A 24,808-nucleotide genomic window follows, 5' to 3' on the forward strand; every position below is an offset into this window, starting at 1 on the left:
GAGAGTATAGCCATTGGAATGAAGCTCCAGGAAAAAGTAATAAAAAACCTTTACCTGTTATCCTTTGTAACAGAGAGAAATTTAAAAGAAATAAAGCTCCTAACAGTAAGTAAAGGATGACAGATAAAGATAAGTCAACTTTAAAAAACATTTATTTTGTCATGAATCATCACAGTTTAAAATGTGCGTTAGAGGCTCCAGACCAAGAGCTTGGAAAATTTCTTGAAAATAAAAATCAGAAAAAAACACACTTTTTCAAAAGGAAACGGAATCAAGAACATAAATACAATAAATATGTTTTTTAAAAAATCAAAATACTCAATGTCAGCCAAAAAGCAAGATAAGAAATACAAAGACAAGTTAATAAAATGTGATTTTATTAAAAAGCAGCCTAATTGTCATCTGATAGTTGTTTACAGTCCAGGAGTCCTAGCTGACAACAGAAATACTTTTCTAAGTTGTGGCAATCCTTTAATTATTCTATGAATACTGTTGAAAATAAGGTTTATTTCGATTTAGTTTTCAAAATCAAATCTTAAAATAAGCATGAAATGAAAATGTTATTTTCATGCAGAAGTTGATTTTCTGGCTAGAAATAAAGAAGTCAATTTCTTGAATTAAAAAACTTGAATATCTCACAGGCTGTAGGAAAATGTGCTTTTAATTGTTGTTTAGTACTTAGGATTCTGAAAGCTAAATATGTACTGTGTTGAGTGATGGATTTTAAATAAGTGTCAGGTCACATATTCAAGAGATACTTTGTTTTTTTAGATTTTGTTTCTACCCCCTATATACCATAAATGTAATTTTGTGTCTGACACATTTGTTCAGCACATAGAACTGTCAAATACATATATAACATGTAAGCAGTACATTAATCCTCTAAAGTCACATTATCTGCTTAATGTCATTATGCACTGGTTGGGTAGGTCCTCATAGGCAATGCTGAGTGCAGTTCACTGAGGCCGTATCTTAGAGGATTTCTGATTTATGTTGAACAAACTGTTTACATTCTACATATTGCACTTAGAAGTGGATCAGTGAGTCTCTAGCTTGAATTTTCGAAGAAAATTAACAGTGAGACTCTACTCTCAAATAATAGATACTGTAAAAGGAAAATTCCTGGATTTTAAACCAGAATCCATTTTTCATCTAATTTAGGGTCTTACTGACTAATGGGTATGAAAAGTTTTTGAACTGGTACATGATATTGCTTTAGCCGACAGCTGAAAAAGAGCTGCAATGTGATCCCCAGTCATAAATGGTAATCACAGTGCATGCACTTAAGCTGGCTGTTGTTGTAGATAACCAGCTAAAACTATTTTTCTAAGTGTCTGACAGTACAAGAGAAAGGATCAATAGATGTTGACCTTGGTGATAAAGAACCAGATAATTCTATTGACCAGAAAATGCTTGTTCATCATACTCATGACAGGCAGCAGACTCCATGGACAAAAACAGTGATTTAGCCTCACAGAACCCACTGATGATCCTGCACATTTCTGTTTAAGAATGAAGAATTGATGATACTTCTGAAGCAAACAAAGGTATAATGTGAAGCAGGAATTAGGTAGATCTCAGTATGCAACACATAATATTCCTGGATGAATAATGAGCTGTTACATAAACACACAGAGGTTCCTTCAGAAAACTTGGGACTTAGATCTCCATCATGTTTTCCTTTGGTCCTTTTGTAGAGTAATGATGTGCTGCAGGCTCTTAGTGCTATTATCCCTCAGACTAGAATTTAATGTGAAATTGAGAGTTCAGGCCACAGAGTTCATGTACACTTGGCAGTGGGCAGACAAAAGGCCATGGTGGAGGGAGGCACCAGAATGTCAGTGAAGATGGGCCGGTATCCTGCTGGCAGAGGGGGGGCGCTCTGCTCCAGCTGTTCCAGTACAGCCCCTCTGACGTCCCTGGATACGTCACCACGAATGTCCAGCAGTACACACACATGCTCTTCACTGAGGGAACAGAAAAGCACAGTCACTGGCCTGGTCAGAAAAAAGCAAGATGAAGTCAAGTTGGCAAAATTATATGCTACATGGTATGCTATATGGACAAAAGTATTTGGCCACCTGAAACATTTCTCCAAGAGAGACTGTAATGACACTGTAGTCAAATGTACTTTGTATGTACTTTAATATGGCACTGATGTTGGACGATAAGGCCTTGCTCGCAATCTCCTTACCAGTTCATCCCAAAGGTGCTCAATGGGGTTGAGGTCAGGGCTCTGTGCGGGCCAGCCAAGTTCTTCTACTGAACTCATCAAACCATGTCTTTATAGTCCTTGCTTTGTGCACTGTTGCCACAAAGTTGGAAGCATAGCATTGTCCAAAATGTCTTAGAATGCTGAAGCATTAAGAATGCCCTTCATTGGAGATAAGGGGCCTAGCCTAAGCCCTGAAAAACAGCCCCATACCATTACCCCTCCTTCACCATCTTCACAGTTTGTACAATATGAGGCTGGTAACGTTCTCCCAGCATCCACCAAACCCAGATTAACCCATCTGACTGCCAAACAGAGAAGCGTGATTCCACAGAACACATTTCCACTGCTCCACAGTTCAGCGTTGGTGTGTTTTACATCAGTCTGCCCAATGTTTGGCATTGGACTTGGGGATGTGAGGCCTGCATGCAGTTGCTCGGCCATGGACACACAGTTTTTTGTGCTTACATTAATGCCAGTAGAAGTTTGGAACTCAATGGAAGCTTTGGAATCATAGTGTTGGTGACTTTTAAGCACCATTTGCCTTAGCAGTAATTCACCCCACTCTGTGGTTTTCAGCCGTCTACTGTTTTATGACTGAGTTGTTGTTCCTAAATGCTTCCATTTTCTAGTAATATCACTTATTGCTAACTGTGGAATATCGGGGATTCAGTTTCACAAACCCTCTTAGTGCAAAGGTGGCATCCATCACAGTACCACGCTTGAAGTCATTGAGCTCTACAGAAAGACTCGTTTATATCACAAATGTTTGCAAAAGGAGACTGCATGGCTGGGTGCTTCATTTTATACATCTGTGGAAATGGGTCTGATAGAAACACCTGAATTCAGTAATTAAAAGGTGTGGAAAAATACTTTTGTCCATATAGTGTACCTTTAAATTACACTTTTGCCTTCACAATTAAAATTGCAGAATATTTTTGTTATTAATGGGTACCCTTTGGCTATTAATATGGATATTAGAGGGCAGGGCCAAAAAGCAGGTGAGGTTAAATTACCTGATGTCAGGGTATTTGGCTGCAAGTCCTGACACTTCCAGAGTCAGCATACTGGGGTCTTTCAGTCGCACAAAATCAGCCAGGATGGGGAGTAAAGCCAGAGGATTCACTTCAGGTACTGACCCTTCTCCATCCTGAAAAGAAAAACACTTCTGACAATGACAAATATGAAAGATAGAATACATATGAACATATCTGAATTAAGCTGTGGTAGCTAATGTTTTCTAGACATCCAGTGGATGTCTGCCTTATATGCACAGATGGTAATACAAATCAAAAAATGAAACAGTTGGCCAATATACCTGGGTGACCCAACCAAGTATGATAATGTAAGAACTCTCATAGTGCAGCCTTTTAAGGAGCCCCTCACCAGGCCGTGAAAGATCTCTCTGAACTGCTGCTCATCCTGGACCATCTGATGTGCGACCTGCTTCCTCTCGTCTGCGCTTCGACACACCAATCTTTTCTGCATCAGAGCCCTGACATACTCCACCACCATCAGCCACTGGGCCTCTTCCTGTAGGCGCTGTTCACACACGAACATCAAATAATAACAATTAAATGGAATGATTATATTGATTTTATTTGGTAAATATGCATTGATTGCTAATATTCATTTACCTTTATGTTAGTATGAGGCTGACTAATTGGAGGTAGCCAAGACAAAAATCTAAATTAAATTTAAACTGTTTTTGACACATTCTTCCTTTCCATCCATCATCCTTAAATGACAGCAAAGTGAGCATGGGATAAACTTGTAAAACTTTATCTAATTGGTCTTTTCAATCTGTAAATCCTGTCAGTATAAAATCTCTGTATAACTAGACTTCCATGTTACCTGTCTACAGGGGGGTCGAACACGGCTGTACAGCTCTAGGTGACGCTCCAGGATGTGACATAGTTTGGGGACAGGGTTGCCCTGGACCAGCCAGGGTCGGGTTAGCAGGCCTGTGAGGAGAGGCTGAAGGTCCAGCAGGAGCTGATCCATCACCAGGCGACACGCCCGTCTCACTGCCCGGTCCAGGGCCAACAAAGGGTTGGGAGGAGTCCGGGAGAATTGGCCCACTGAACGGGATGACTGCTGCTGCCGCAGGCTCTCTGTGGACTGTCTACATCAAACACAAGGAACATTGAGACTGTTATTAAGACTATATTTGTTAGTTTTTATTTAAGGTTTTCTATCGATAAGTAGATTATTAGAGCTGCTCTAGTAGAGCAAATGCTAACCTCACTGTAGGCAGTAAAACTAAAGGAAGCAGTTAACTGCCCCCTTTCTTTATCAACCACATGTGACATGATAAATATCTTTGGCCACAGAAGTGGGGCAATGCCACATGATCTTAAAATAACCAAGGTATATATAGTTTTATCTTAAGTAGGAATACTAGGGGAAATATCCAATATTGTTACTGCTAACACCACACAAACATTTACCTTTATTACTGCTATTAAAGCTATAAATTCATTTTATTTTCTTGTTTTTTGTTTGTTCCTCTTTTTGTCTCTGTCCAAGTTTTCCCTTTACATAATTATATCAAACCTTTAAATTACTAATAAAAAGATGTGGCTTTTAGTCCACCTCTGCATACCCATACTGCTGAAAAATAAGTGCACAATGATGACAACATGACATATATTTCAGAATCCAAACATTTTCTGTCTAGAGCTGTAAAGCTTTAGCTGTCTGTGGTTTCACCACATGGCTGACATCTCACTTTAGGATGATGCAGTTGCTGATGGAGGCCAGCAGGTAATGGAGGTAGAATTTGTTGCTACTTGGATTCCTACGATGCTCCTTCCCAAAATCCACCAGAGCTTCTCGAAACCTGTTACAGGAAGGAACAGAGGTTAACAAAAAAGGAAAGGGTTGTACCCAAAGCTAACATGTTCAATAGCATGAAAATAAAATAGCTGCATGGCCATACACCTGTTGAGGAGGTTCTCCATCTCATACAGTCCCATCTGTATGGTCTGATCCCGTAAGGATTCTCCAATCATGAGAGCGACCCGAGCATTCTCCTCCAGCATCTAAGTCAAACAAATAAACAGAACAATTTGACATGCATTACACATTTTGATTCAAACCATTCTTTCAGATAACACCACACAACAAATGCTCCAAAGTTAAAGTGTTAGAAAGCTGGAAATGGACTACAGTACTGCAAATTGGTTTCAAAATGGAAGCAAACAGGAAGCTTGTGGATAATTCATTTTAAAGGAGTTAAGACAAAATAACATAATAAAAACCTTGTGGAAACATTTTGCCTACTTACACTGAAGTTTCTATTTTGATTGCTGCACATAAAATGAGAGCAAAGCATTCTGAAAGCACTCTAACAATGCCAAAGACACCATTCACAAATTAAAGGGAAATTCAGGTTGTTTTAAGGCACGGTGTTTAACATATTTTGGATCCTGAAGTTTCACCTACTATATATAAAACCAGTAACATTGTTCCAGCTGACTGACACAGCCAAGTTAAAAATATTTTGGAAAGTTAGGTTTTGATTTCTTATCAAAGTAGTGAAGGAAGTGGTGAATCCTGAGGGTAGATCAATTGAGAACCACTGTTCAAAATGTTACTCAACAAACTGGAAATGATTCCTACACCAATAAACATTTTAATTTACAGTTAGATGTTCTCTAGATACCAAAAACAGATGGCACGTCCCCTTTTTCATTACTATACTCCATTGAGAAAAACAGTAATTTACAGTAATTTACTTTACAGAACACATGAGTAGCTTGGCTTCACTGCCATGATCAGTAATTCTGATTTGATTTGATTTGATGTTTATTTATCTCAAACATAAAAAATCAACAAAAATACAACAATTCATTGCTTAATGAAAATCATATCACTTGTCATACCAAACAAAAAGAACAAAAAAAAAAAAAAAGAAAAAAAAAGAACTCCAGCAATGTTTGAGAAGGGACAGGTGGAAGCTTGAATGCTTATCTGAACCTGCTCCCTACCTTCCATATTACTTCATTCTAAGAGATTTTGCAACCTGAGTAAATACAAAAACATAACAATGTCTGCATATACATATATACACATGCACGTATACCTACCATATTACTTAATTTTAAGAGATTTTAATACCTAAGTAAATGCATTTATACATCCACACAACAGTGTATACATACACATAAATCTTAGATACCTACCCTATTACTTCATTTTAAGAGATTCTAATCCCTGAGTAGTTATATGTGTATACACATAACAAATTATACACATATAAGCAAAACATACCTACATACCTACAAACATAAACATCTTCATCCACACATTTCCACCTACCTATAAGATTCTTGAACTATGTACTGATTTTGAATGATCATGCAATACAAATGTTGTATTGAATCTAAACCAGCCATACAAAAAAAAACAAGTCACACAAAACACAAACCTAAACAATAAGGCAGTTTCATCATGAGCCCCTGTGTTTTGTATCATCCTTTGTCCTTACATAGGAAAGCATCTTAGTACCATAGAAAAGTATGTGATCCCTGTAGTGTTGACAGACATTATGAATAAAAATCTGTGGGGCATATGGGAAATTCCCCAGATAGAGCCAGGCCTGGCCACAGAAATGGCTTGGCCCCTTAAAAACCCAGAGAATGTGCCCTCCTCAGTTTTGATTTATTGAAACTGTATCAACGTATGTGTGTTTAAGCATTGGTGCTAGCATCCTGGCTAACAGTTATCTCATTTTGGAGCTGATAAGTGTGAAAAACTATTATTAGGTTCTGGTGTTGAAATCATTTTTCGTGCTACTTTTTAACCTATTTCACCATCTTTTAAACCCATTATTACCACTTCTTGTTTCCAATTTGAACCCATTTTTGTTGCCTTTCCATTGTTTTTTTAGCGACTCTTAACCCATTTGTTCTGCTAAACACCCCCAACCTATTTTTGCCACAATAAATCATTCTTTTCCACTTTTTGCCTTTTGCTTCCTTTAACCCATTGTATGCCACTTTTTGCCTTTTATTGTGCATGTTTTCAAAAGTATGAATTCTTTTCCATTTGAGCTCTGGCATCCTGATGTTTGTGCACATCATGGCTTAGCCCTAACATCTGATATTACTTTCCTAATCGTTTAGTTCAGTGTGCCCATCCACACTGACAAAAATACCAAACAAAAAAGGTAATTTTGTTTAAAAAAGAGGTTTACATTTTGAAAAAGGCCATATAATACAGCATAAATAAATAGAGTGTTTATTATTCAAGTTAAAAATAAAATATGGTTATCACAGCTTAACTTCACAGTGGACCATGATTTTGCTGACCTCCATGGGCCCCCAGATTTGCCGGGCCCCAGAAAGCTCTCCCTTTTATCCCCCTTATGGGTTGCTTTGGATTGAGCCCTTGCCTAGTAAATCAGGGCTAAAAGTTCTCACTGCAAAGAATTTAAAGATGAATAAGAATTATGCTGAGGATTTTTATAACTGAGTTTTTTGATAACTTTCCATCCTTGAACTTTTTGTGTGTTACAATGGTGTTGTATGAGTGTTATCTGTACCTGTGTGATGATAGTGGGCAGGCTGGTTTGGTAGAAACCTTCATGGTCTGTATCAGGCTCCTGGTCTCTCTGCCAGTCCTGAAGCTCCACCTGAAGAGCTTTGTGCATCCACTCTGATACACTCTTCTGTAACAGCAACATCATGGGCACACACATTTAGTGTCAGTTGCCTAGTTTGTTGTCAGATTGTGAGCATATTAGAGAGCTGTAAAGGTTTGTTATCATCTGTTAGTGGTGTTATTAGGCTGCAGATTATGAGCCATAAAATGGGCTGTAGAGTGAAGGTACAGTCCACACATTGAAAGGCAGATGTGCTGCAGAGTATGTGCCGTTTTAACAACAGACCCTTGGAACAAGTATTTAAAGGTTCTTGAATTTTGCTGATGCAAATGTATTGTAGAGTGTTACTTGTCTCAGCACATAGTGCAGTAACATAACAAGCTACTTTTGACGCTATCCATAATGTCTTTGTAACTCAGATTCCTAGCCTGCAGCTGTTTTATTCAACTAAATAGGTTCCTTATCTTAAATATTCTATCGTTGCAAGGCAGCAGATCACATTTTAGCCTCTTTGGTGGTTTACTCACCCGAACGCTCTGCACATATTTGATCTGCAGCTGCTCCAACCCCTCAGCAGAGATGAGAGGTCCAAGTTCTTCTTTCTGCATCTCGCCCACTAGCTCTGGGTGACCCATCATGTCAGGGCTGACAAATCAACATGGTTAGACCCTGAGCATTTATAATGTCTAACAGGTACTATGTGTTAGCCTGGACAGAAGAGGTAAACGTATGCCTTTGTAACATTTATGTTGAGTGCTTGTGTTTTCAACCTAAAATATAAAACCAAACCAAAATTATTAGTAGTTCAAGGTTGGTTTATGTAGATCTGAAGTTTTTCCTTTAAGGGTTACGACATTAGTGATATGACCCAGAGGAATATCTTCAGAAGAACAAAGAAGTGACCATTCTTCCAATTTTATTACCTTTAAATTAGACAATACTAAAACCTTTAAAGAGAGGAAAATAGTCAGAAATAAAGTCCAGAAACAACACCATTAGGAATATCAGTGTTAGTGAGTTCTTTAAAATCACATCTTAAGTGCCAATTTTATTAGATATTGCTTTTGTTAGTTTAATTTCTGTGTTTTCTAGATATCTACTGTATCTGCTGTTCTCATCATTTAAATCTTCCCTTTGCTTTCCCTTTCTTTCCTTGATATCTGTGTCTTTGTTCTTGAACTTTGTCTTAACTTTATTTTTTATCTTGCTTTGTTTGATCTTATTATTTGGGTTTCCAGTTAAAATGAATTCAACAAAGCACACAAAAAGACAGGGGGAAAACCACAATGAATACAGTAGATGAAGCTTACCTGTTGTAAATATGAAGCACCCAATTAAGCACAGCAAAGATTTCCCCACTCTCCAGGTCCCAGCTGCTAACCTAGGCCACAAGAATCACTTAGATGTGTACAGGGAACTGCTGATCTATATTTTCTGGCATCTGTTTAAAAAAAGTTTCAGGGAGATACATGTGGTTTAGCTGTTTTCCTCTCACTGACCTGTGCAAGATGAGCGTGTAAACAGCGATGGCTGGCCCTCAGATAGGCTCCTGTCAGCTCATAGTGTGAGGGGACGCAGTGCTCCAGCAGGTGTCGTACAGTAGTGAGGTCGGCCATGATACCATGCTGGAGCGCAGAGAGGTGGCCTGCCAGACCTGGACCTCGAGTGTGCAGGTATGAAACACTACGAAACCGTGCAGAAACGGCTTCCTCTAGTACCTGGAAGAAGCATGCTCTCCAGCAGCGAGGTCTCCCTGGAGGAAGGGGCCGTGTGTTGCCTCTACTACTCCCTCGTTCCTCCAGTAGAGCTTGGTCCAGAGCCTCCTCTCGCTCCACTATCCTCACAGCTGATACAAATGGTGTTGGGTTTTGTCTAGCCAGAGCCAGAGCACTGCTCACCACCGCCCACAGCTCCTTACCTGCAGCCACAAAGTGGATGATGAGAATAGAGACAGCAGATTTCACTTATACACACAAACATGCAAGTACTGACTAGTGTAGTCTTCTTGTGAGTATTCATTCAGTATTTTTACTGATATCTATAAAATAAGATGTGTATCATTGTCATCTGAATTGTAAATGAACCCAAATCTTACTATAAGGTGCCATAAGTACACAGACACGCCCCCAAGTTTTCTCGACCTCCTTACCTAAAGCATCTACTAGCTTCCCGACACCAGAGAAATACTTCTCTACCAGCTCCTTGTCCTCTGTGCTGAGCCCACTTCCTGCTGTCCCACCAGCCCCGTGAAGCTGCCAGAGGATGTCATCCTGCCAGCGCTCCAGTTCCGTCAGCCGGGCGTGGGCTTCAAGGAGCCGCCGGGACTCCACCAAGCGCTCTGTCTCCAACACCATGCTACGCACTGTGAGGGCAGGAAAGAGGAGGGGGTAATTAGGGGGAAATGTTTTTTACCCTGATTTTTTATTTTAATAAAAACTGAAACCATAAAGGAAAAAAACAACTCAAAATATTATCATTAGTCTCTGTTAATTTTCTTCCTCACTCTAAAACTTGTAAGATAAAAGACTTAAGTGAAAAAAGTTCATGTATTTTTTAATTGTACACCACAAACTAAAAGTAGAAACCTAAGAGGAGTAAGAAATGTCTCTTCTTTGAAAATAAGTTGAGAAGAAGGAAGAATCTATTCTAGTTTTACTGTAGAAATTTCAGGCATCAAAGAAGACTGTTTTTATTCCACTATCAAGACAAAAATGGCCACTATATTATAGTATTTTACAAAAAACTTATATTATGTTAAAAGCAAGTGTAGCTGTTTGTTCATGCAGGAACATAAAGCAGGAAATGTTCTCTGTTCTGCTGCCAACAGGGTCATATGTTTAAATTGTTATTTAAATTAACCACCAAATTGTTCATGCTCCATGCACTAAAATTACTACATGTTCAGTCTGATTTATCTTTGTTGACTGACAGAACTTTAATGTGTCCCAAGTTTGTTTATAGAACAATTTTCTCATGACTTCAATTGACAAGTCTTTTCCTATTTCATCTGATTTGCACCAATATTTCTGTCTTCCATAGCTGATGAAACAAACTGTTGCTTGAAGTATTCATAAAGTATGACTTCATTTAGTATAGGTGAGAGAAAATCAGGCTAAATATGGCATAATAAGAATCAGGTTATAGCTGTTGCATCATTCTTTTTTAACAAACAACTGCCTCATTAAAGAACCAGGCATTATTAATACATTTCAAAACTTAAAATTCCAAAGAAGTCCTATTTACCACAGTAGAGATTTTGATCTACATTGTTTCACCAGTGTATTTCCTATTTTATTTATTGTATGTACAGTATGGCTTATGGTGGGATGTTCTGTGGAAAAAAAATATCGAACAATTAAGGAGCCAAAAATGTTACAAAGTTCTGGCAAACCATAAAACTCAACCTTTCCTCATAGCAGATTTGTTTTACTGATGTCTGAAAAGGAAGATGAATTCCCCCTGAACGATTGACTTCAGGTCTTTGTGCTCACAAAGCATCATCTCACCAGAGTAAAGTCGTGGCAGGTTGCTGACGGCAGAGAGGAGCTGACTGTGATTGATGGACACTTCTCTCAGCCTCTCCAGAGACTTCTCTCTGTCTGTGTTTCCATTGGACTCCAGTCCTGCTTTCTTCAGAGTATGCGACACCTCCTTCAGCCCTGTCCTGGCCTCTCTGAGCTGCTCCAGACCCCAACCTACGCCCTCTAGGTACGATTGGACCATAGACTGGAGATAAAGAGGCACACTGGTTACTCTGGTTTTCCAACCTTGACTTCCCTCTTCAAGCGTAGAGGTTAGACCATCCAGACAACCCCCAATAAACAGAATTGTTAAATATTTTTAAGGCCACCTGACTGTGCATGTGATAGATGTGTGTACATTATCTCACCTTGAGTCTGGTGTGTATGGAGGCTGTCCTCTGACTCTCTCTCTTCCTGTACTGGCTCAGACGCTCCAGATGCTCAGGCCGACAGAAAACACCTGAAGCCCACTTCAGTGCAGCACCGCGGGCCAAACACTCTGCCCTTGCCACTTCTGGCCATACCTCAGCCACCGACACCCTGTCTGATAGAAAGAAAAAAACAAACATGAAGGAAGCAATTCTGAGGTAACCTTCTGTCTGAGAATGGTAAAACTCATCCTTTCTTGGCTGTGCCTGTCCCACTACACAACAAAGAACGTTCTCCCAGATTGACTTTCTGAGCCAGGCTATTCAAAATGGATAGTTCTCATAAAAAAAATCCATACAGTTGGAGCACAGATGGCCTAGTGGTTTAAGGCGCGCTCGATGTACGCAGGCGGCCTGGGTTCGAATGTGGCCTGTGGCACTTCCTGCATGTATCTTCCCCCACTTTCTTGTCCCTGTTATCGGTTCTATCCACTGTCCTCCTCTATCAATAAAGGTACAAAGAGCCCAAAATAAAACTTTAAAAAAAAAAACAAAAAAAAAACATACAGTTTCTTAAAACACAGTATTATAACTACACACTATTAAGTATTAGTAAAGGATTAATAAAAACTCTCTAAAGAAATATTAACTAACTTCATCTAACTTCAGTAATAAACAAAACAATAAATGCCCTATTGCTGCATAAGGACATTTTTAACTCATAAGCTGTAAAACATTATTCACTCATTAATATGTCATCTATAACACTGCTGTAAATGTTTTATTCATGCATCAGAATAACACTCAAGCTTTAGCTCATCATTCAAAAAGGATTTTAAGTCATTTTTAGGTCATTTATGAACAGATATAAATGTTTTTTTGATGCATTGGTAAAGCATTAGTAGCACATTTGGGTTTTTTTTTTTGTTTGTTTTTTGTTTTTTTTTTGCCTTTTTTTTTTTTTTTTTTACAGAGGAATGCAGGAGATAAAGTCAGAAACAGGAATGACAGATTTGGGGGGAGACATTAGGAAAAGGAAACTGGGCTGCCTGTGTACATGGGGCGTGACCTAACGGCTTGGCCATCTGCACCCCAGCAACAAAGGGGTACGTTTAGGATTTGGGTTCAAGTGAAGGTTACTTCTGCTTTACTAATACATCGATCAAACATTTATATCTCAGTTTATAAATGACAAATAAATTAGCTAACATGCTTTATTGATAATAAGTATTTACTACTACTCTATTGCAGCCAAATGTGGTTAGTTATTATAGAATATCACTGAGTTATCAGCAAACAACTCTTACTTTTAAGCCTCTTGATGGTATCAGATTGATACTTGGCATTTTGCATATTTATCTTATGCTTTTATCTAGGGATGCAGGATATTGCTAACCTGACACGCCAGATGGATGTGTTTCACACATCCATCTGGGAAAGCTCCAATAGGAAAGGTTTGAGAAAAGGCAGAGGATTTGAAAAATCCTCGGAGCATGATTGGGTGAACATTCTGTCTGTCACATCTCTACAGGCCAATCAGAGCAACAAAGCACGTGACGTAGCCACTAGCAAGCTGCGTGTGTGCAGCTACTGAGGGTGTATCCATCTGCTTTGCAAGGTTAGGATATTGCATTCTTGCCAATATCGCATAACTGATTGTTTCGCAACCTGGGGTCCGAGACCCCCCAGGGGGGCACCAAAGATCTTAGGGGGGCGCGAGGCTTTATCTGCTCTGAGGCTGCCAAAATTAGATGTGCAAATATTAACTAAAACCATGATAAAGCAGTTATTTTTAGCTCATACAAAGGATTTTTGATTAAAAAAAAAAAGCACAGGCCTTTTTTAGGGTTTTATCAGTGAAAAAGTTAAAATCTATGTTGATGTTTGACGGCAGTGTGTCACTTTTTCTTCTCTCTTGGGTCCTGGGGCTCTGCTTTTCTTAGGTACAGATGTATGTATGTAGGTACAGATACATACACAACTAGTTTATTAGTAAAAAAAACACCAAGTCTCTCCTGTACTAGAACTGACCTATTATAATCTATTATTTATTCTCTTTGGGTGCCGAGGGCCTAGTGATTAGGTCGTGCCCCATGTACGTGGACAGCCAGGGTTCAAACACGGCCTGTGGCTCTTTTACTGCATGTCATTACCCACTCACTCATACCTGTTTCTGGCTTTATCCACTGTCCTATCTCTATCAATAAAGGCAAAACAGGATAAAAAAGAAGAAATTAATTAATTCTTCTAATTAAAAAGTACGTCTGCATAATGATTCCCTAAGACAATCCAGAAATAACACTTTAAATAACATGTTTACAACACATTCTTCTGAAAAACAAGAAATAAAACTATAACTGTAGTTCAGACCTAAAACTTCAGTCCCTACAACCAGTGATGTGCAAGTTCACAATTAAAATGAACTAGTTCAAGCTCAGTTCACACACCTTAAATTGAACTAGTTCAAGCTCATTTCCCATTTTCTCTTGTCTTCTGGCTGCAATATGCTAGACTTATACAGTAGTCTATATCTACTTGATTAATCAACAGAAGAATTGATAGAGCACTTGATCACAAAAAGAATCAATTACTGCAGCCCTACATGTGAAACTTTAAAGCTAAAAAACCCTAAAACACTTGCAGCTTATAGTACAATCATATAGCAGGCCAACTCAAAACAGATTTTTTTAAAAACAGAATATTTACTATAAACGAAAAGACTGCATAGTTTAACAGCTTCAATGAAAACAAACATTATAATGCAGAGTAAATATCTCACCAAGTTTGCCTCTGCATTTTGCTGACTTTTATTGCCCTTGAATACTTAAGTAATAAAGCAATCACCTTTATGCAAGACATAATGTCTTAAAAATATCAAACTTAATTTTTATATTTTTTTTAATTAAAAAATGCAGTCTAAAGTTTTAGTAAAACCTCTCTGAAATTCTATACTTAACATTCAAGTGCACATTACATAAGGAAAATTATTACTATTAAGTTCATTTTGTCTTTTCTTAACAGAAAAAAACCACAACTCCTAAAACTAAGTGGTAGTTGTTAGTAGCTATAACTAAAGATACTTAACATTTTCAAATTACTCATGATAAACTTAAGCTGCCATCTCTCAAGATTCTGAGAAAATAGAATTTAATTTACAGCATTCTAAAAAATATATACTTTCCTTTGTATTTTTGAAACAAAAGGTGCAAAACTTTGAAGCTCTAGCTTTGAGGTATAAAGCACATGAAATATTGCACATCATTAATATTTAGTGGTTTGGACTTGTTTCTTCATAGTCAGCGGGCATAATTTGCGCAAGAACGTAACGTTTTTTTCCATTGGGATCTGTGGTGTTTTGCTCATTGAAGTCTTTTAAATGTTCATAGTTTCTGCCTTCTGTCATACCGGATGATCTACTGCCGACGTCACAAGCTACTCTGTTAGCCACATTAGCCATACCTGGCAATAATACCTGGCGCATGGTGCATGCCATTACAGAAGAGTATTAGGGCCACTGAAAAAAAAAATTTGAGACGAATTTTTTTTTTCACTTGTGAGAAAAAAGTCAGAATTCTGAGTTTAATCTCTGACTGACTTTTTTCTCAGAATTCTGACTTTAATCTCAGAATTCTGACTTTTTTCTCAGAATTCTGACTTTAATCTCAGAATTCTGACTTTTTACTCACGAGTGAAAAAAAAAATTTCGTCCCCAAAAATTTTTTTTTCAGTGGCCCCAATACTCTTCCTTATGCCGTAAACCTGACTCGGCTGCTGTAAATAACTTCGGCTACCAGATTTCACACTTTAGCCTTCATAAAACAAAGACCTCTGAAATTCTCTGTACCCTTCAGAAAATGAGCAGTCGCTTTGCTTCCGAAGTGAACTGCGCTCACGTCTTAGTTCATGAATTGAAAATTGAACGGTATAATTTACCATTCAACAACAAAAAGAATGCATTGAATGCAGCATTTTAACGCATTTGAACACGACAGTGGAGTTTATCGTTCACCAAAAATATGAGCGCAGTCATTGAACGCACTCATTTGAACTCGTTCAGGCACAACACTGCCCACAACACACTTTGAAGTTCAAGAAATAAGGATGAAAAAACTATAGCTGAGGTAGAGCCATCAGTTTTGCTTTCAACTGCACAAATTCATGTGGAAAAGCTACTGACATGTAGCCTACTACCAAAATATTGGCTGTAAATATTGGCAGAAAATTTTATATTGTGTGGGAGCAATTGTAACACTCAAATTACCCCTGGGGATCAATGAAGTATTTCTGATCCTGAAAAAACAACGCATGAGTGCATCGCTACCAAAAATTAAAAATTAAAAATTAAAAACAACCAAATACTTGTCAACATCAAATTACCAACAATACAACTGAAATTCAAATAAACTACAAAATGACCAAATTTCTCCCCACAAACAAATACCCCTAATAACCTATTTGCTAACACACCCAAAATCTGATGGCACACCCTGTAACAAAATGCATTAAATGTAGGCAACACAACATTTTTTTATCATATTCCATTGCAACAAATTTTCCAAGTACAGATGAGCCCATTGAAAAGGGTTAATACCATGGTCACTTGCCAGAGAAACGAATTAATAAAACCACTAATTTATCATTTAATACGTTTTACAATTAAAATAGAAAGTTTTACTAAAGCAACAATTCCTTTCCCCTAGCAATGCCTTAAGGCTTGACTAATAACTGGAATAGTCATCCCAATCCCATAATGTTCCTAGTACAGGGAATGTAAACGTTGATCAGTAACTAAAGTAAACAGGACAGGCCATAGATACAAAGTTGCAAAGGAACAAAAAACTAGTTTGCTTTGCACACTTTGTTAACGGATTTATCAATGAAAAGGTGATAAGACGAGGGAGACAGAGAGAATCATCTGTGATTAGCCTATAAATCTGTAAGTTAACATGGACAGTCATCTGATAGAAAGCCTGTTTTTTGCAGACCAGCACTGTTTAAATAAGACATTTTGTATGTCTTCATAAACACATGTAAGATCCATAAATAATATATCAATCAGTCTCGTGAACTACTGGTAAATGGTATCAGCATTGGCCCTTAAAAACCATCATTGGTCGACCCCTAATACAGACAACACAATCAAAGCAGGCAATGAAATACAGACAACTTGGACAGTTACAGAAAACAAAAACCAAATGTCAAAAACAGAAGCAAGGATCATCAACAGAACCAAAACAGTTAACACAGGTAAATAGTAACAATTACATCTTGTGTAAAAGGGATGAGGATGTAATCTTTATTCAGTTTTGTGATGTATATGTATACACTTTTTAATACTGCAGTATGTTGAGCTCTCACAGTCACCTTACCTCCCTGCTTTCTCATATTTTCCATTTTAGTGTTTCACTTCTGACCATATCGGCTTTAAAAAGACACCATATTGCGAATGCTGAGCAGAGCATTATTGATGTTTAGGGAATAGGATATGCTGTGCAGTCTGAGTCAAACATTTCTCTGCAACTTAATGGAAAGCTGCTTTTTATAGCAGGAAGAAGTGAGTCTCTGTCAGATGAGCAGGTTATCATTTCTCTCCTGTTAGTCAGACAGACGTGCAACCATCACATGACAATGCTTCCATTTGAGTTTAACATCTTAATTGGGCTTAAGTGGATAATGAAGTGGTTAGTGACTCAGGCAGACAGCAATGTGCTGCGTTGGGCCACCAGCAAAATGTAGTCTTTTTGTTGCTTTAGGCATGGATGACTATAGAAATTAGATCACATAGAAGGCTTGTGTCACTAAAAGTTCAGGCTTTGTGTAAAAGATGGTCCTGTTTAGTACAGTCATTCACAGCTCTCTGTGTGGTTAGATATTTGGATGTTTCAGTTACACAAACACGGCTTTCTCTCTCTCAGAGGAGGTCATGAGACACTCTGTTATCGCCTACCAAACCTAGACCTGAAGCCCTAAAGCGTCATCATCAGCAACTCTGCAAAACAATCAAACCATAGAGCTCACATTCAGGAGAGTGATGAGGGTTATGTAAGCTTCTGCTGCTGCAACAGCATGGTGATAAACATCACTCCACGGAGGACAATACAGCAGCTTCTCACTGTTTATAGCTCTATATTGCTGCTGTGATGGTGTAATGGTATGGAATCCAGATCCTCTAGGCTAGATGACACATGACAGATAGAGACTGAAACTCAAGCCTATGCATTGAACACAACTCATCTTTTTTTAGTGTAGAGAGTCAGCATCTTTAGGGCAGCATCCAAATTGCTTCACACCTTAATTTACAACTACAAGGAAACCTCCAGACCTTAGAAATAAAGCCAACACAGAAGCACCAAAACATGCAGTTCCTACAGTGGCCACATGAGGCTTGTTCTATAAGTGAGTAATCCCCCATTAGCTCCATGATAAAGTGTTCATCTTTGCAGCTAAATTAATCATGTGCACAGGCTGTTAAAATAAGGTATTTTATTATTTATTATTATTATATTTATTATTTATTTCAAACACTGGAACTTAAACTGCGATTTTAAACTGTGATTGTGCTGTTGTTGCCTTTTGGGGTAGTAAAGATTAGCAGAAATGTTCATATTTGCTGATATTGATAATTCACTTTTTGAGCAAATATCTGCTGATATCGATATCATGCTGGCAAAATCATGTGTCCCTAATTTGAACTGGGAAAAATAACTTTTTGCAGTTTGTTGAATTGTGCTCATTAGCTGTCCAAGTATTCAGATTTAGTATGTTTGCATATAAGCACTAACAAAAACTTCTATCTATTGGAAAATATTAAGTTATTTGAAAGCAGTAGAACACTGTAGAAACCTTCTTGTTGGTATTTTTTCTGCTACTTAATATTTGTATAATCTGAGTAGGGAAGTATACACTTCAGAGCAATAATTATTCTCTTCATTATCATTGATTATTAAGTAAGTAAAGTCATGATACTATTAAAGTGTTATATTGTAAACGCAATTGCAAATCACAATGTTGTCCTGTAAGATAATAATCGCACATCATTACCAGATTGTGCAGCACGACTGTGCTTTTAAAATAATGCAACCATGGCATGCAGTTAGTCTGTGCTCCAGCTCTGGTGTGTTAACATATATCTACTGCCACTGACTAAATGAACTGAATTGTAAATGGATTTGAGCTTGTATAGCTCTTTTCTAGACATCTGACAACTCACATCAATTTTACACTGCAGGTCACATCTACCCATTCACACCCTTTCACTCTGCATTCACACACTGATGACAGAGGTTGCTATGGAGAATTGGCAATAAGCATTGGTTAATCCCATCCACACACATCCATACACATTCACATGCCACTGATGAAGCAGTGGGACTTAAGTGCTACAGGTTTTTATGAATGTATATGACTTACAAATACTATTTCTGCTTGTAATATTTATGAACTTAAACTTGGCAGTTCTTGCATGGGAAGCAGGATAATTGTTGGCTGTTCCCAGCAGAGAAGACATCTGATTGGACCATTGGGAAGACGCAAATTTAAATTACCAGATTATTATTGTTCATCTACCAAATATTTGCCCACTGCAAATGTAGGTGAGTGGATGCAATTCCACTATGTTCCACAAGCTCTGTAGTTCAGTTGTGTGATGCAGCAAATTAACACGCCTTCATCTGCAGACCATATGTAGTTCATTAAAGTTGTTTTAACCTTTTTAGAAAAAGTTTTCTCCCCGTCCATACATGCACACATGTATCAGCGCCATCAAGGTCATTCTTGTGAATGCAACATCTCAAAACTCTTTGAGAGACTCAAAAGTGAACTGATTAGATTTTGGAGGTCAAAAGTTTAAGGGTAAGGTAACTAACATGTTTTCAGGGATTCTCTTTAGATTTTGCTAATATTTCCACTCTACCTCAAAGATAAACTCTATACATATTACAGCAACCTTTCTGGAGAAAAAACATCCCAGCCACTTTTCTTGACCCACTATTGCACTGTCATTATCTTGCATTTGCATACCTTGTGAAGTAAGATGCAGCAGATATAGTAGAGGGAAAAGCTGAGAATTTTTCAACACAAGGCTTATTTAATAGTGGTCAACATTAGTAATTTCACATGATCTTCCTTCAACAGATGCCTAGTTATCATGACATTTTAGTTGTTAATTTCTTATAATTCCTTAAAGTCAGGCTAAAAAAATAAAAAGTGAACATCTTAAACTCTGTGGCACCTTATCCTAAAATGTATAATTTTGCCTATCTAAGACTGTATTTGGGGTTTCTAAACTTGAACTTGAAACACAATGATAAACTTTTTAGGGTTCTTAAAGCAAATTTCAGTATTCTTTGTTTTGTATCAAGAAAAATGCAGGAATACAGCCTCTGTGATCAGGGAGGACCTGTCATCAAATTAAGGCTGGCACATATTCAATAAGTAATCACAAGCCAGACTGACTCCAAAATCCATACATCACTCTTGACTAAATACTGGAAAGATTCAAGAGTTCATTCATTTATGTTAGCAACTATGTAAGCATGAAGCACTTTGTTTAGTCTCTTTTTAGAGGCTTTAGAAAATGTGGGTGTTGGCCTTTTAGCAGTGTTGTCAACAGCCAAACAGTGTGCGTCTGTGCATGTGTGCTCAGTATGTGCGTTCTGTTACCTTCTGGTTTGTCACCAACACTCTTCTGATCCCCTGCTGACATTGAAGGTCAGTTTTCAGCCGCAGAGTCTCCTTGTCCCCGAGGGCCAGCGCTGAGGGTACACAGGGTGCAACACTGCCAAAGAGCGGGGAAGACAGACGGAGATGAGACGGAGGAGAAGGAGAAGGAGAAGAAAGGGTGGAGGAGAGAGGGCACATATCCATTCTACTGACGGCTTTCCTCTTTCACCCTCATGCACACTCTCTCTCCCAGACACATCCTCTGCTGAGAGGCCGGCAGGAAAGGGAGGGAGCGAGGCGAGGGGGGTGGAGGGGGAAGAGAATAATACTGGAGAGAAGGGAGGGTGAGGGGAGAAAGGGGCAGGAATAGGGAGGGTATAAGGAAGCAGGCTGCATTCAAGGACCCGTTCAGAACATGAAATTAAGAGATTATTAAATCCAGCTTTCTATTTCCTCAGTCTTCAGTAACACTGTGCTCATCATGGTCATCAGCAGAACAATCTCCATGACAACTGTGCTAACTCCACCTTCTCATTAAGTCCATGTGATGCAGTTAAAAGCTCAGGGAAAAGCCAGTAATTGAATCAGGATTTCAAAAACTGGCATTCAAAATGTAACTTTGATGTGTTCTCACTGGGAATACAGGAGATTTGTTGAGAAATTGTGCAATATTTTGGAGAATGCTCCTACTTTTATTATTGCTAAGAGTCTTTTTAGAATAAGGATAAGAAACTTTGTTTCCAAAGAGGGCCACATTCATTTTATTTTCACTGCCAAAGGGACAAATTGATTAAAAAATTGTAGGACACTCTTAATCAGACAATTACAGCTAGGTATATACAGGTGCATCTAAAAAAATGACTATCATGAAAAAGTGTATATTCAGAACTATCCATATATTCTTTTTATGTTTTAATGGTGATGATTACAGCTTATAGTTTATAAAAATCAAAAATCCCCTATCTCAAAATATTAGAATACTCAGTTCAGTTCAATACACACAACCAGTGGTGCAGTGCAGGGTAGACGCAGGTATACAGAGTATACTCACTTGTTCTTTTGTCACCATAGAGTATATACTTTGAAATAAAGGGTATACCCACTTCTGCACACACCACTACACCACTGCATACAACCACAATCATGGGGAAGACTGCTGACTTGACCAATGTTCAGAAGACAATTATTGACACCCTTCTCAGTGAGGGTAAGCCACTGAAGATCATTGCTGAAAGAGCAGGCTGTTCTCAGAGGCTGTATAAAAGCATATTCATAGAAAGATGACTAGAAGGGAAACGTGTGTTAAGAGAAGGTACACAAGTAACAGGATTGTCAAACAAAGCATATTCAAGAACTTAGGGGAGCTTCACAAGGAGTAGACTGAGGCTGGAGTAAGAGGATCAAGAGCCACCACACAGACGAGTCCAGGAAATGGACTAATGTGCTCCTATTGTCTCCCAGTCCTGAACCACAGACAGCGTCAGCAGTGTCACCTGGGCTAAGGAGAAAAATAACTGGATCACTGCTCAAAGGTCTAAAGCCCTGTTTTCAAATCAAAGAAAATTTTGAATTTCATTTGAAAATCAAGGTCCCAAAGTCTCAAGGAAGATCTGAGGGGCACAGAATCCTAGGTGCTTGAAGTCCAGTGGTTTCAGTTTCCACAGTCAGTGATGGTCTGGGTTATTATGTCATCTGCAGGTGTTGGTCCTCTGTGCTTCATCAAATCCAGAGTCAACACTGTCAGCCATCTACCAGGAGATTTAAGAGACCTTCATGCTTCCATCTGCTGAGAAACTTTATGGAGCCACTGATTTCCTTTTCCAGCAGGACTTGGCACCTGGCCACGGTGAAGCCAAAACTACCAGACACTGGTTTGCTGACTATGGTATTGCTGTGTTTGATCAGTCAGCCAACTGGTCTGACCTAAACCTCGTTAAGTCTCTCAACGCTTATGTCAAGAGGAAGATGAGAGACACAAGACTCAACAATAGAGACGAGCTGAAGCTCAACCTGAGCTTCATAACAACCCAGCAGTGCCACGGACTGATTGATGCACTTGCAAAAGGAGCTTCAACCAATTACTGAGTGCATAAATGAACATGAAGATGGTAAACTTATTATAAATCTTTCTTTGACTGGTGTTTTGTGCCATAATTCATATATTTTGAGATAGTGATTTTTGATTTTTGTGACCCATAGTAATCAACACAAATAGATTTAAAATATTTCGAATATTTTTTGAGATGAATGTAGAAAATGTGGAAGTATCATTTTTTATTCAAATGACTGGAAAAAAGGAACTTTTTCATGATATTCTGATTTTTTGAGATGCACCTGTAATATATCCTTTAAGAAGGAATAAGTACATAGATGTCATTAGAATTTATTTTCACTAAACTCTGATGTGGATGGTTATGCCTAACTGATCAGCTTAACAAAGAATTACAGCTAAATAACCTATTTTTGATGCAATGGTCAGAATACGTACATCTTTCTAAAGTATAATTTTACCATTTTTCTGTCAAATGCATTGCAAATGCAAGCACAATAAAATTTTAAAATGACTTGAGGCCCACATTTAGTGGCGGGTGGGGCACGTGTGGTCCCTGGGCCGCTGTTTACCAACCCTGTATAAGAGGTTTAATGGCATTACAATGTGTGCACAGCAGATCACACTAATGCTGGTTAGCTTAGTTGAGAACTCAGACGAAAAGGCACATCTGGTCTGGATTTTTCCAAGGGTCAAAACTCTCACCAAGGACAAGCTAAGTATTTATTTTCATAAAAGCAGCATGCTTTACATGTCTTGATCTAAATACTTTAAACTTGAGTCACAGTGTTGACTCAAAAGTCAAACACATCATAAATAAAGTATCATCATGTTCACGTACTAAAGGTATTAAAGGACAGAGGCTGGAGGGTAGAAGGAGTTAAATGGACCTAGTGTTCCTCAAAAACCTCTTGGGAGTTTGAGTCTCCTTGACTCATTCAAGGAAACCAATTTAAGTAACATACACAGGAAGAATCCATGTATAATGCATAAGTCATTAGCCAGAAAAACAAAGGAGCCAAGAACTAATGGAGTCCATGGGTTTTACTGATCAGGGGAAGGATATTTTCAGGTAGAAGAATTCATTTGTTTTTATTCTTCATTAGTGAGCCAACAACTTTTAAATAGCAGCTAGGTAAAACTAGTGGCTCTATTGTTCCTCCAGAACAATATGTGTTGTTTTTGTCCCACGGAAACAAAAAAAAAAAAAGGTCATGTTGTTGACCCTCCACTGATCCTCTGCAGCTGTTTGACCAGCACTGACTACTACCACTGAGGAAGTTTGTTTATTTGCAGTCAGTCAAGGATCTCGGCTCCACTGCCCTGTTTATGCCTCTGAGCTTCCCGGACCTCTTCAAAACTCAGAGAGGAGTGTGCCAAATGGCCTGTCGACTGCAGCCAGAAAATACATACTAGGTGAAAGGGATGAGTGGATCATCATCTCTCAATCCGGCACTATGTCATTTTAAAATGTTCATGCACTGACTTTGAGAATTTTGAGAAACAAGGTCCTATTCAAGTTTAAGTATAAAAATAAGTGTTTCAGTGTAAGATATGCAACACTTACATTTACCTTATCATTTTATGGAAATATATAAAAAAAAAAAAAAAAACAGAAACTTGAAGTTCAACACAATTCCGTGGAAAGGCTCCATACACCAGTATGAATATAAGAAATGGAAAAAAGGCTTCTCCGTACCCCTTTCAGATCATCTATGATACATTTTACATGGCCCTTTACTCGCTTTAGTGACAAAGTGAAAAAAATGTTTTCAAAGATGTCAGGATTTCCAGGCAGGTATTGTTTCTGTCTAACAAGGCTATGCATCTCAGTATCACATATTGCATGTTGGCCACACAGGAACAGTTTTCCCTGGAGCCTTATAAGGAACAGAGAAGAGGATAACACACCAGGATGTTATGCAGAATGTATTCCTGCAGGGTGGGCCACATCACTGTGGACAACAAGGCCACTGACCTGCTGTTCTCTAGTCCTGAAACACCGACAGCAACACTCTCTGCAGTTAAGTTTCCTCCTGCTTGCTCAGTCTCTCCCTCTGCTGTAGATCTAATAATCTGATTTGCATGTACAGCTGTCCTGCAGGAGGAAATCAGAGTTAAGATGAACCCAAGAGGCCACATAAATGAAAAAAATATATATATTTTTGTACCCTGAGAGTGGTTGTCCATCAGTTATTCAATATTTGATGCACTGCAAAATATTTCAAAAACTACTGGTATCATTTAAATAAAAACTACTGTGGTTAATCCTGGGCCCCAGATGTTGAGGGGACTGTCCCTTCCTGTGCGGCATCCATTAGATTATCATTTTTACTTTGCATAAAAAGACACAAAGAGGAGTAGGATAAAGCAAAATTGATTGATTTG

At 38.3% G+C, this 24,808-nt stretch overlaps 1 protein-coding gene across 1 annotated transcript; it reads right to left on the minus strand.

Moving 5' to 3' along the window:
- Positions 1 to 134: 134 nt before the first annotated feature.
- On the minus strand, positions 135 to 20,591 carry exoc3l1 (exocyst complex component 3-like 1). Its single transcript, XM_041796778.1, has 14 exons — positions 20,371 to 20,591; positions 11,710 to 11,885; positions 11,327 to 11,546; positions 9,970 to 10,182; positions 9,320 to 9,738; positions 9,131 to 9,201; positions 8,348 to 8,465; positions 7,761 to 7,886; positions 5,156 to 5,256; positions 4,944 to 5,054; positions 4,067 to 4,337; positions 3,599 to 3,754; positions 3,229 to 3,362; positions 135 to 1,967 (listed from the first exon to the last, which is right to left on the minus strand). The coding sequence occupies exons 1-14, from the start codon at positions 20,411 to 20,413 to the stop codon at positions 1,781 to 1,783; spliced, it is 2,346 nt and encodes a 781-aa protein (XP_041652712.1). The 5' UTR covers positions 20,414 to 20,591; the 3' UTR covers positions 135 to 1,780.
- Positions 20,592 to 24,808: the final 4,217 nt, after the last annotated feature.

Source organism: Cheilinus undulatus, linkage group 9, assembly GCF_018320785.1.
Source record: "Cheilinus undulatus linkage group 9, ASM1832078v1, whole genome shotgun sequence".
NCBI lineage: Eukaryota > Metazoa > Chordata > Actinopteri > Labriformes > Labridae > Cheilinus > Cheilinus undulatus.

Bases quoted from the DNA above. Each gene is read 5' to 3' on its own strand.
- exoc3l1 (XM_041796778.1), bottom strand. From the start codon at position 20,413: ATGTCAGCAGGGGATCAGAAGAGTGTTGGTGACAAACCAGAAG. The intron at 11,886-20,370 runs GTAACAGAACGC...TCTTTCTATCAG, and splicing joins TGTTGGTGACAAACCAGAAG to ACAGGGTGTCGGTGGCTGAG. The intron at 5,257-7,760 runs GTACAGATAACA...TGTTTGACTTAG, and splicing joins TGCCCACTATCATCACACAG to ATGCTGGAGGAGAATGCTCG.